At 34.3% G+C, this 13,306-nt stretch overlaps 1 protein-coding gene across 1 annotated transcript; it reads right to left on the reverse strand.

The window, feature by feature from the left end:
• Positions 1–7,331: 7,331 nt before the first annotated feature.
• Positions 7,332–8,843, reverse strand: LOC133308434 (long-chain-alcohol oxidase FAO2-like). The gene has a single exon (XM_061509058.1). The coding sequence runs from the start codon at positions 8,838–8,840 to the stop codon at positions 7,332–7,334; it is 1,509 nt and encodes a 502-aa protein (XP_061365042.1). The 5' UTR covers positions 8,841–8,843.
• Between the last annotated feature and the right edge of the window lie 4,463 nt (positions 8,844–13,306).

Genomic DNA, 13,306 nt, shown 5'->3' on the forward strand with positions numbered 1-13,306 from the left:
GGCAATTAAACATAAGAAGGAGTGCTTTAGATCTTTGCATAAAAGTCCCAGTGAAGAGAACTTGCAAAAGTTTAGATTGGCGAGAAAAAATGCAAAGAAAGCAGTGCGAAAAGCTAGAGGCAAGGTTTTCGACGAGTTGTATAAAAATCTTGGGAGCAAGGATGGTAAAAGAGGTATTTATAAACTTGCAAAATAAGGGATAAGAAAAGTAAAGACCTCACCCAAGTTAGATGCATCAAGGATGAAAATCAAAAACTTTTGGTGAGAGATGAAGATGTGAATGAAAGATGGTTGAACTACTTCAACAAGCTGTTTAATGGGGATGGAGATACAAGCGAGGCAGACTTGGAGGACACGTATAATGATATGAATAGAAGATTTGTGCGCAGAATTAATACACATGAAGTTAAGGAGGCTTTAAAGAGGATGAAGACTAATAAAGCTTTGGGGCCTGATGGTGTCCCTATTGAAGTGTGGAGAGGCCTGTGGGATGTGGCAATAAAATGGTTGACCAATCTTTTCAATAAGATTCTCCAGACAAATAAGATGCCTGATGCATGGAGGAAAAGTATGATTGTGCCTATCTACAAAAACAAGGGAGATATACAGAATTGTTCAAACTATAGAGGCATTAAGCTAATGAGCCATACTATGAAGTTGTGGGAGAGGGTTATTGAACATCGCTTGAGGAGAGATACCAAGGTTTCTATAAATCAATTTGGATTTATGCCAGGAAGATGTAACATGGAAGCCATTTTCTTGATGCGACAACTAATGGAAAGATACCGTGAAAAGAAGAAGGACTTACATATGGTGTTCATAGACCTTGAGAAAGCATACGATAGGGTTCCCAGGAAAGTTTTATGGTGGGTTCTGGAGAAGAAAAAGGTCCCATCAAAGTATGTAAAGGCAATCAAGGATATGTATGATGGGGCTACTACATGTGTAAAAGCTTGTAACGGAACATCAAGCTATTTCCCTATCACGGTAGGTGTACACCAAGGGTCGGCTCTAAGTCCTTATCTCTTTGCCTTAGTTATGGATGAACTAACAAAAGATATTCAAGAGGAAGTGCCATGGTGTATGCTTTTTGCAGACGATATTGTGCTTATTGATGAGAGCAAGGATGGTGTTAATAGAAAACTTGAATTGTGGAGAAGCACATTGGAATCCAAAGGGTTCAAATTAAGTCGAAGCAAGATTGAGTATCTGAAGTGTGATTTTTCTCTGGTACGAGATGGGGACCAAGATCCCGTGCATCTAAGTGGTCAAGAGGTACCCAAAAAAGATGCTTTTAAATACCTGGGCTCCATTTTGCAAAAGGGTGGAGAGATTGATGAGGATGTAAATCATAAAATCAGAGCAGGGTGGATGAAATGGCGCAGTGCATCTGGGTTTTTGTGTGACCGCAAAATCCCCCTTAAGTTAAAAGGAAAATTCTATAAAACAGCAGTAAGACCGGCAATGCTATATGGAGCAGAATGCTGGCCAGCACATAGGCAACATGAGCATAAGATGGGAGTAGCAGAGATGAGGATGTTAAGATGGATGTGTGGTTATACAAGGATGGATAAGATAAGAAATGAAGATATTCGACGAAAGGTAGGAGTTGTACCGGTAGCCGAGAAGATGAGAGAACATAGATTGAGGTGGTTTGGACACGTGATGAGAAGGCCCCTAGATGCTCTTGTAAGAATAGAAGTTTGTTACCAAGAGCTCAACACAAAAAGAGGCAGAGGTAGACCGAAACTGACTTGGGGAAAGGTCATAAAACAAGATTTAATGGAATGAGATATAGATTGGGGGACGGTATGTCTTAGAACGGAATGGAGAAAAGCTATAAGTATGATGGAGGTTTAGACTCGTTGTTATTCCTATGTTCCATATGGTCCCTTTTTAGTCATTTTCCCCTTCATTTCCCCCACTTCTTCTTTTCCCCTTTCTTTTTGACCTTTATTTATTTATTTATTTATATATATATATATATATATATATATATATATTATTACTACTTTTTTAAACTGTTTTGTATCTTTCATATGGGTTCATCTACCACCGACCCCAATTAATTTGGGATAAATGTGATGTTGATGATTAAAATTTTTAAAAACAATACTTGTACGGATAATTTTTTATCTTTTTGTATTATATTTTTAAATTAAAATTTTAATTTCTTTTCTTTTAGAGTGTAAAAATGTCTTTTCTTATTTTTTAGCAATTAAATTTAATATTTAAATTATTTTATATCTAATCTACATATATATTTTATAATTTTAAATATTTTTCATTTAGTCCATAATTTTATATTAAATTTAATTTTATTATATATACACATATTTTTCACACTACAGAAACATGAAATGCTGAACTATTTTCCTACCTATCAAGTTTAAAATTCAAATTTAATAAGTTTGAGTTTAAAGTATTAAATATTTTTCCATATAATACTAAATGTTATTATTAGGCTTAAAAAATTTTCATGCAAAAGGTAGCAGGAAACATTGAAAGAGTCTGTAAAATAGTTAATGACAAACATATTTTTTGATGCAGAAGTTGGATTGTCATTGATCACTGATGGTCATTCATTTTTATAGCGTTTTAAATATTTATAATTTATTTTTTACAGAATGATAGACGTCATTTTTTTATTTAAATAAAAAAATTTGAATTCTTTTACATTGATTTTACATAATTTTTGCAAATTAATTTTTATCTAGTTTCTATCCAGTGACTCAGACATCTGCTAATGATCATATTTTATGTCATCCTTTCACTCTTGGACGTTGCTCAACTAGTTTCTTTCTGTTCTCGTATTAATCCATGCTTTCAGAGAGGATTGACAACCTTCCCAATCTCAGTTGTCTGGCAAAGTAAACTTTTGAGAATTAGATGACTTACAAAAGGGGCACTAGAAAAAATAACGAATAAATTTTTTAGAAAATTGACCACAAACCTGAATTGAATCCAATTCAACTTTGTGCAAATCGTTCTCAACTCCCTTTGCATAAACCCTAAGTTTAGTACCTTTACATAGTATATTTGCAACTACGTAAACAAAACAAAGCAACACAACAACATAATATATGGTGATCCATTTCAATAACAGGTTTTCAACACATTGATGGCAAAATAATTTACTTCATTGTTCTTACATTCTTCCAGTTCCTATTGTAGTCCTTCCAACAATATATCATCCCTGTAAAATTAAGCTAACCGAAACATATGAAACTTGTAGTAACACCATTTTAAATCTAAGTCACAAGCTTAAAAGTGTACAAACCAGATCGAAAGATAATAAACATAAAATATATCTTAAATTTGAAAGGTAGAGTAGAAGAAAGTGTACACCTGCTTGGATCCTCTTCCAACGTTATTTGCTCAACAAATGCTCCCAAATTGAAATAAAGTACAGAACAATGAACATGGAAGATCAGCAAACATAATATAGAAAACTATAAACGCACAAATAATGAGTAAGCTTATGCAAAAGAACAACTTAAGAAGATGAAGAAGATAAACAGACATAAATAAAAGAAATATATTTACAAAAGAAGATTACCAAAGGAAAATATGCAGCACCACATATCTTACTTATACATGTACTACATTCTAATTTCGTGTTTAAGCTCATTTTTTTATATTAAAATTTATTTTTTATAGCTTCTAACAATTAATAGGATTAAATATTACCCATGCAAAAAGTAGTGGAAACAATTAATAGGCTTAACAATTATTCATGCAGAAATTAGTGTGAACAATTAATAAGGTTAACAATTTCAATGTAGAAAGTAGTGAGATATTAATACAACTGTCTGCCACTAACAAATCTTAAAAAATAATGATAATTCAAATTCGAATTGTTTCACATAAATGAATTGATAACAATCACTACAAGAAAAATCTTATTAGTGACAAAATTTTATGAGATTTCGTCACAAATTCCTACGTCGCAAGTAAATTTCGTCATAAATTCCTCGTCGCAAGTTTATTTGTGACGAAATTTGATTATTTGTGTCAAAAATTGTCATTTGTGACGAAATTTATGACGAAATTTTTAGTCACAAATAAACTTTCTTCTTGTAGTGAATTGAAATTCGAAATGTTTCTATAAGAGGAAAAAAATTGAAGTTAAATGTAGTGTGAACACAAAGTGAAGAATGCATGAGAAATTGACACGTCATCAAACTTGCCAACAAATGGTTTTGCTTTAGAATAAATATAGATATGCAAAGTAAGAGCCTAACTTGCTTAACACGAGGGCATGTGTGTAATGTCATTTGCATGCACTTTTTTTTTTTCAAAATCTTTTTATTCAAAAAAAATAAAAAACCCTTTCGCTAATATATGAGTGTTTGGATATTTGTGTTTTTTTAAAATAGAAGTTACCAAAAAAAGAAGAAGTAAAAAACATGCTCTCTCTCTCTTTCTCTGTTTTTTTTTTTTTTACCAAAAGGTCAAATTTTTAGCTTATAAGGAATTAGAAGTTAAAAATTAAATAGTTTTTCAAAAATCAAAATTTGTCTCAACCTCAACTTCAATCCATCCAATCTTTTTCTCTATCGTCACCACCACCATTATTCTCGTTGCTGCCAACGCCACCACACCCCTCAATCAACTTATCATTGTTATGTCATCACGACAACTCCAACCTTAATCGATATCATCTCTGTCACTAGTACCACCACCACCACACCTTCGTCATCACTACCACCACTTTGCCATTACCATCACCCTAACTCCATTATCCTGCCGCCATTACTACCACCATCTTTCCGCCACCGCCTCCATCATCACTAAATTTTTCCCATAATTTGTTTTCACATATTATTTTTAGTAATTTTATAAATAAAAAGTACTTTTTAATTTTAAAATTCAAATAATATATTCAGTTAATTTTTTTTTATAAACATTAAAAGCATTTTTTACGTATTACATCTAAATGCAAAATATTTTTACCTTTTTAAAAAATTCCTTCTAAAATAAGTAAGACATAAAAAGTTTTTTTTTTCACAAGCTCATCCAAATAAGCCCTAAATGGTACGAGATTGTTACGGTTTAATTAGTAGTCTTAGTTACTTAGATGTATTAAAAATTTGGTGGGAAAAATTTTCCTATCCAACTCAACGAGATTAGTTGAGTAATCAATGAACTCGGGGGAATTTTTTTAAAGAAAAACTCAATTTTCTTATTTGATTAGTTTAGTAATCAATGAACTAAGGTGGAATTTTTTTTGAAGAAAAACTCAATTTTCTTATTTGTTGTATTTTTATTCCATCTCATTTTACTTTTCTATGATGTTTTGAAAATTAACAGCTAACGTAGTCTTTTAAACCAGACCTGAATTTCAGTAATCTAGTGCCCTCATCGATTTGAGTTGGGCATTAAATAGGTTATGTACTCGAATCAGATCAAAACTAGGTTCAATCGGTGTTGAACCGATTTATGTTAAATTGTGTAAAATATATACATTTTGCAAGCAATGGAATTCGAACGTAAGTCCCCTTGTTTGAGAATCGAAAGACTTACCAATAAATCACTTTTATTTATTAGACATAGTTGTTTAAACCAGACCTGGGTTTCAGTAATCTAGTGCCCTTACCAATTTGAACTGGGCATTAAATTGATTATGTACTCGAACCAGATCAAAATCGGGTTCAATCGGTGTTGAACCGTTTTATGTTAAATTGTGTAAAATATATACATTTTGCAAGCAACGAGATTCGAACGTAAGGATCGAAAGGCTTACCAGTAAACCACTTTTATTTATTAGACATAAAGTTCATAATTTAATATTTATTATATATTATTTTGAAATTTGCTTGAACCTGGTTGACCCATTGACTCAATGACCCAATACCTCGACTGTGTCGATGACCAGTCCGAGCTTTAAAACATTGGTTTAAACTTGCAAATGTGAGCGCTTACAAGTTCGTGTTTACCATTAATTTGGGTTGCCAATTAGTTTGGGTTCATTTTTATCTTTTTCAATCTCTTTGTATCTTTCATTTGAGTTCATCTATCATCGATTCCAATTAATTTGGGATAAAGGTATTGTTGATGTTGATTAAATAAGATGCCAATTAATATTTTGAAGTACTTAATATTTGAATTTATTAAATATAAATAAGGACAAAACTCGCATCAACATTTGGATACACAACAATGTTAATATTTTTTGGTTGAAATCAACGATGAGATTAGACATAACTTTTTGAACATACATGTCTAATTAAATTGATCTTGTAAATTAATTAATCAATCGACACATTTTTTTTTAAAACATAATAATGAATGGAAACATGTGAAGAAGGAAATTGGACAGTTGTTGTAATTTGCAATTATGATGGTAAATGGAATGGACATGTAGTAAGTGTTGGAAGTCCAAATTAAATTTATGCATCAATCAATTATTATTTTGGTGACTTATGGGCCAGGTTGTTTTTAATTTTTTTTAATCTATCAATGAAGAATTTATGTATTTTTTTTCCATTGGTCGGTCTAATAATTATTGGGTTGGATAACACATAGGTCAAAATTGTATTAAAAACAACCAATGAAAATCCTTGTAATTTAGAGTAAGCTAAAATTTGATAAAATTAGGCTTAAACTTGAATTAGATGGCATAATTAAATTGTGTAGTAAATTTTATGGGTTCAAGGTGATCTTATACTAATGTAATTATGGTCAGATTAATTTTTAAAATTTAGTGAAAGCTCTAATTAAAATCAACCAATAAGGAGCCTTATAAGTCAAAGTGACGACAAGTTAGCAATTAAACGTAATGGCTAAGTTACCATGATATTTTCATCACCAAATTCAGTTTTCCCACTTAATGGAACTCCTTGGCCAACCTATATAGATGAAGGAAGAGGAGTGATTACTAAGCTATCAATTTAATTGGTTAAAGGAAGAGGAAAGTCAAAAACAGTGGTTATAAGTCATTTTATTAAAGTAAAGCTTTCTAAATTGAATTGTCTTCTTATTCTTCCTGCAAAAGCCACAAAATTTCTGCACCTTATTCTCCTCCATGGCCATCTGTTAGGGAACGCAAACCCTAAAACGTGATCTCAGTCACAAAACAGAGAAACAGAGGAAAAACAAAGAAGAAGAATGAAAACTGATTTGTATATTTTTCTCAATGAAGTTTCCAGTTACAACAGCTAATACTATATACTCATGACAGCAAGCTACATCTTGTAACCACCAAGGCCACGTCATCAATTACAATTATAAAGACTAACATGTATAACCGACTGTAACTTCTCTGTTACATTTCTATTAACATCACAATAACTAATCTTTACAATGTATTGTAACCACCCACTATATTCCTAATGAATATTTATCACAAAATCTTTTACCCAACTAGGGGCTCCACTTCTCCTCTTCGTATCGTTATCCCCATCTTGCAAAGCAACCTTGTCCTCAAGGTTCAAATGAGGGTAGTATTGTTTAAGGTCCTGCTTATTCTCCCAAATGGCATCCTCTTGTAAAGCATGAGACCACTGGATCAAGTATTGAGTGCCAGAAATTTTTTTTTTGCTTGAAACCTTGCGTGACATAAGAAAAGCAGCAGGTTCTTGAACAGGGCAATTGCCATTATTGAAAATCGGTAAAGTTGGAACCAAATTAGGGTGATCACCCTTGAAGGGTTTCAAGACCAAAACATGAAAAGATGAGTGTATTTTGCTACCCTGTGGCAGCTGTAATTGGCAAGCTACGAGACTCAGAATTCGAACAACAAGGAAAGGACCAAAATACCTCTTTGATAATTTCTGGTTATGTCTTTTTGCAACCGTGAGCTGCCTGTAAGGCTGCAGCTTCACAAGGACCAAATCCCCTACAGCAAAAGAGATGTCCTTCCTATGCTTATCTGCTTGCACCTTCATCCTATTGTGAGCTCCTTGCAAATGATTCTTCAATTGAGCTAGCAATTCATTGTGATGAGTCAAACTGGAATCTACAGCTTCTACCCTCACCAAGCCTTGATGATAATGAGGAATCAGTGTAGGTAACCTCCCATATAATGCTTGGAAGGGACTCATGCCAATGGAAGAATGATGGGTTGTATTATAATGCAACTCAGCTTTACATGCAGTGAGGATCACTACACCATTTCCAACAGCATCAACCAACCAAGTGGTGTCCGTGCCCTTTTTATCTCCTATTCTACAACCATAATAACATGAACCACAATAGTGATCTGCTGAAGAATTTATTGCAACTGACTCAACTTTTAAACCAGTTTTCTCGCATCCTTGTCTGAGAATTTGATTTTGAAAGCTTTCCTTGTTGCATTTCTCTGTCACACCAATCCTTCTGCACACGGTGTCCATGGTTGATTGATAATTAGAGCTTCTCAAAAATGGGATTTTATATTTTTGAGACCATTCCCTCAGAACAGGATCAGGTGTTCTGATGCATGCAGACCAGTTTATAGCAGAGCCTCCACCCACTGTTGAGCCAGCCAAAATCATCAACTTCCCCTCAAGACTTGGCATAAGTCCACCTGATTCATATTGCGCAGTCATGGATGGACCATGTAAAGAAGAATAATCATTGGCAACAAAATATTCTCCTTTCTCTAGTACTATTACTTTCCGACCATAGTTTGCAAGAACTGCAGCTGCAACTCCTCCACCACAACCAGAACCGATAATGACAACATCACATTTGACCTTGTACATGTTCTGCTTTACATCTTCAGTGACTTCAAGGCCTTTCTCAGTGAGGGATTGGACTAAAGTAGAATCAGTTTCGTACATAGTCTCTATTAATCCCTCTTGAAGAAGCCTCTCCTTTCGTTTGAACTTTTCCCTTGTGTCCACTTTGTACCCCATTGCTTTCCATGCAGGATTATTCCCATTTACATCAGTCCTTGAGAAGAAATTGTAGAAGCAGTCAAGTTTGATCAGAACAAACACTACTCGCAGAGGCACCCAATTCATTTCCCTCATAATGATCTCCAAAAAATATATGTTCTGAAAGCTAGATATTGAGCCAACAGCCCAACTCTTCATATTCTTTTCCAATTCATCCTTTGGCGTTGCTAGATGTAAAGACAGGCACAGTTTCAAGGAAAAAGCTTCCATGATGATGGCACCAGCCAAGTAACCAACATGAAAATCTCTATAACTAAGCCAGCCACAAACATCATGGCTCACAAGAGGCAACAAAGATTCAAAGCCATCAACACTATCCACCCAAACACATGCCAAATTTTGGAAAGGAAAAATCAAATTCAAACTAACGGAATCAGGTTCCTCCTCAGAAATCTTACTACAACAAACGCTTATATACCCAAGAACTGTATCTACCAAAGACTTCACCTCCCTCATTTCTTTCTTCTCTTTCTTCAATCTCAATTCACTTCCAAATAGTTCCAGAAGCACTCTATGCACCACAAAAACAACAGGAACCAGTAAAGCAATGCTCTTTGAAGCACCAACCGAGGCTGAACATGCAGATAGCATCTGAAACAAGTCTTTTGCGGCCAGTATTCGATCCAAGGCATCACTTTTTTCCAAATCATGGCTGCAAAAGTTGATTGCAGCATAGACCCATATCACCTCAAGGGGTGGATCAACCTTAGCTTCCATCAATTCATGAAATGCATCGACGAAAAGAGAAAAATCCGAGGATTCTTTGAGAATCTCAGCCAAAAGGGTTTGCATTGACTGTTTCAACTTGAGGGAATAGTTTTCACCCACAAGAGAGACCAAACCTGCAATCTCCATTAGAGTAGACGAAAAGGCAACGATCCAATCTTGGTCTCCTGGGTCCCAATAGAACAAGGCGTCAGATAGCATCATGGACCAAGACCTTGTATTTAGGCTAGGCATTTCATCAAACATGTGTCTGGCATACCCATTCTTGGCAAGACTGGACAGCAAGGGAGTGTTGAAGATTCCCCCAAATTTGGGTTTCAACATCTGCAAAAACTGCACAGAACCTTTCTTCATCGAGTTGCAAACTTTCGAATGGGACTGGTTCACTTCTTTCCTCGATAAGGGACGCTTGTTCCCAGAAGCCTTGCAGCGCTGACCTGATCTGGGCCTTGGGGCCTGCGAAATTGAAGGAGCTGTTACAAGGAGAGGAGCTATGGAACTAGCCTTTGCAAAATTGACACTCATCTTGGCGAAATCGGCGCGCAACTCGGTTCTTAATCTTGCAAAGTCAGCGTGCATCTCAGTGCTCAACTTTGTCAAATTTGTAATGGATACAACAAGATTTTTGAAGAGTGTTGTAATGGAAGGTGTTGCAATTCCATCCGGCATCGTGAAGAACGAAGAGGAGCTCATCAAGATGAAAGCACCAATGTTAGGGAACGGAAACCCTAAAACGTGATCTCAGTCACAAAACAGAGAAACAGAGGAAAAACAAAGAAGAAGAACGAAAACTGATTTGTATATTTTTCTCAATGAAGTTTCCAGTTACAACAACTGATACTATATACTCATGACAGCAAGCTACATCTTGTAACCACCAAGGCCACGTCATCAATTACAATTATAAAGACTAACATGTATAACCGGCTGTAACTTCTCTGTTACATTTCTATTAACATCACAATAACTAATCTTTACAATGTATTGTAACCACCCACTATATTCCTAATGAATATTTATCACAAAATCTTTTACCCAACTAGGGGCTCCACTTCTCCTCTTCGTATCACCATCCACCATTTAAGAGCTTGGAGAGCTCATTTGATCTACTTTCATTCACTTTTAGATAAAGATTTTTTCATAAAAAATGATCATTGAAGCTTAAAGAAGAAAACCCTAAGCTTTGTTTCTCTAAAGAAGCCTTCAATATCTTGATTTCTTCTCTTGAAAGCCTTGACCTAGTAACTATTCATGAGTCTAAAGATGAGTGCTTTTTTGGTTTAAAGGGTGAGGAATCATCCCTAGGTGATTTGGAGTTCATTTGAGTCAAGAAACTCAAGTTTAAATGGTTGGTTTTTAAGTTATGATTTTAGATTTTCTTGTTGAATATGGCTGAATATGATTATGTTGTACCATGTGTTTGTATGATATGCTTTAGTATGTATTCTTGGTCTTTGGTGTTCATGGAGTTGAATTGATCAAGTTTTAATCATTGGAAGTTGTAAAAAAATCATTAACACTGTAGAAACCAATTCTAGCCACTGTTTTGAAAAGTTGATATCTGGAGTTATAGTACTCCAAATTGAGTGTGGTTTATGCTGAATTAAAGGTACACATATCTAGTATAACATATCAAAAATTCAAGGCCATTGAATCAGAAATGTAATTTTCGTGAATTAATTAGTGAAGACTGTCTAGGCTAAAAAATTGTGTTGCCATTTCAATTTTGCCTTGAAGAATTGTCTAAGAAGTTGTTTCATGTCATGTTAATGAGGAATCATGCTTAGTGCTTGGTAAATTAATGTTTTTTATGATCAATGGTCATGAGAAGTTTGGAAAAATGTATAGTAACCCTAACCCTTAACAATTCGGCCATGTATGATTTCTAGGGTTTATGCATTTGGTTTTATGTCAAGTAATAAGGTTATTGAATCTTATATATATTCAAGATGATTAAGACATTTGGAGAATGTGAAAAAGAAAGAATACATGGTGAACAAGAAATAATTATATAGTTAAGTTAAAGGATGAATTTTTCATTGGAATATGATGTACTTAAATGGATAAATTCATCTACCCTAATTATGTGTCATTCGATAATATAGGGTTTTATATGATTGAAATTTAGTTAATTCATAAGGTTATGTGTTAGTAGGTCTGACTTGTGGTATGGGCATGAATTATCAAGAATGAAATTATTAAGTATGGCAAGATAATAAGTCTTGTAATGAAAGACTAAAGTATGGCACTTTAGTAGTATATATATGCTTTGAATAAACCATAATGGCTATTCATTGTTATTGATTGATAAATCAAGTGTGAACCAAGTGATACAGTGATTTTAGAATAGGATTATGAGGATCTTATATAGTTTCTTGTGTTTCAAGTAAGCGTGTTTTAGGAGCATCAGAGGTAAGCTCTCAGTTTAGGAGTTCTCTCCAAACTTGATGTTCCACCACGATCCAATAGGATCTTGGTTTATGATTGTATGGTTGATATATATTGGATCATAGTATAATTGCATTCATGTAGTACATGCATATGAGATGATGTGTTGTATTGTGATACTTGGGCAATGGTATGAGACTTGGGCAATGGTTCCTGATTAGTGAACACATACACGATTGTGATCGGTATACATCAGGTTTGGCCGAGAGGACATTAGTCTCCTGATCACTATCTATGACATACATTGGTTGATCTTGGTATATATATGGTTTGGCCTAGGTGACATTAGCTCCTGATCACAACATGTGTTGCTTCTATGGGAATCTATGATTATCAGAAGTGTAAATTTGGACTCTCCTTGTGGGATACAACACCTGGAGTATAGTCACCCGATGTGTATGGATGTGTTACAGTATATGATGTCTTTTATGCTATGTGATCTAACCCTTTATGCAGGAAGAAAGCTCTTGGGTGGATATTGCTCCATAAACCTAGAGTTTAATGAGATTCATTTTCACCCCTCGTTGTGGATATATATTTAAGGTACTCTATTAGCAGATGAGCCCTCTAGGGGAAAGGGACCCGTGCAGAGTGGCTAGATCATCCAGTTGGAGCAGTTATATAGCTAGATATCTTGGAGGATTGTATAGTCATGTTTGGTGTAGCATGATGTGTATATGATTATGCATTTATATAGTTATATCTTGATATCTACTTAGAGAGGCATGTATAACTTTCCATGTTTGTACGCAGAGGATATGATTATGTGTATATAGTTATGTATATCCTTACATAGGATATCTGCAGTGGCACAGAGCATATGCTAGTTTATGTATATATGATGTATAGGACTTTTCAGTATATTGTAAGAACCCGCACCGTTAAATTAGGAATTTAAATAATTTAATCATGAAATTAGGAAATAATTCCATAATTGACTTTGGATAAATATAGAAAGATTAGAATAATTATCAAGAAGGTCAAAGAACGCTTAAATTGCTTTTCTGATGAAAAGTGTGAATACTGGTTCTGCTTCACGGTATAAATGTGTACCAGCGAAGTATTCCAAAAGATTATAAGAAAAATATGATAACTCCTAGGAAAATGTCTAGGTTCAGAATATTAAGTTTGGTGCAAAAATGATTAGTGAAACTATTAGAACTAATACTATTGATTAGTGGGGACACTAATATAAATAGTCACTTACACTCAACCTTAGGTCAATTTTTCTGATCCCAAGGTTGATTCCA

The sequence above is a fragment of the Gastrolobium bilobum genome, unplaced genomic scaffold (genome assembly GCF_033153095.1).
Source record: "Gastrolobium bilobum isolate Gb01-03AN ecotype WA unplaced genomic scaffold, APGP_CSIRO_Gbil_v1 utg53776, whole genome shotgun sequence".
Classification (NCBI taxonomy): Eukaryota; Viridiplantae; Streptophyta; class Magnoliopsida; order Fabales; family Fabaceae; genus Gastrolobium; species Gastrolobium bilobum.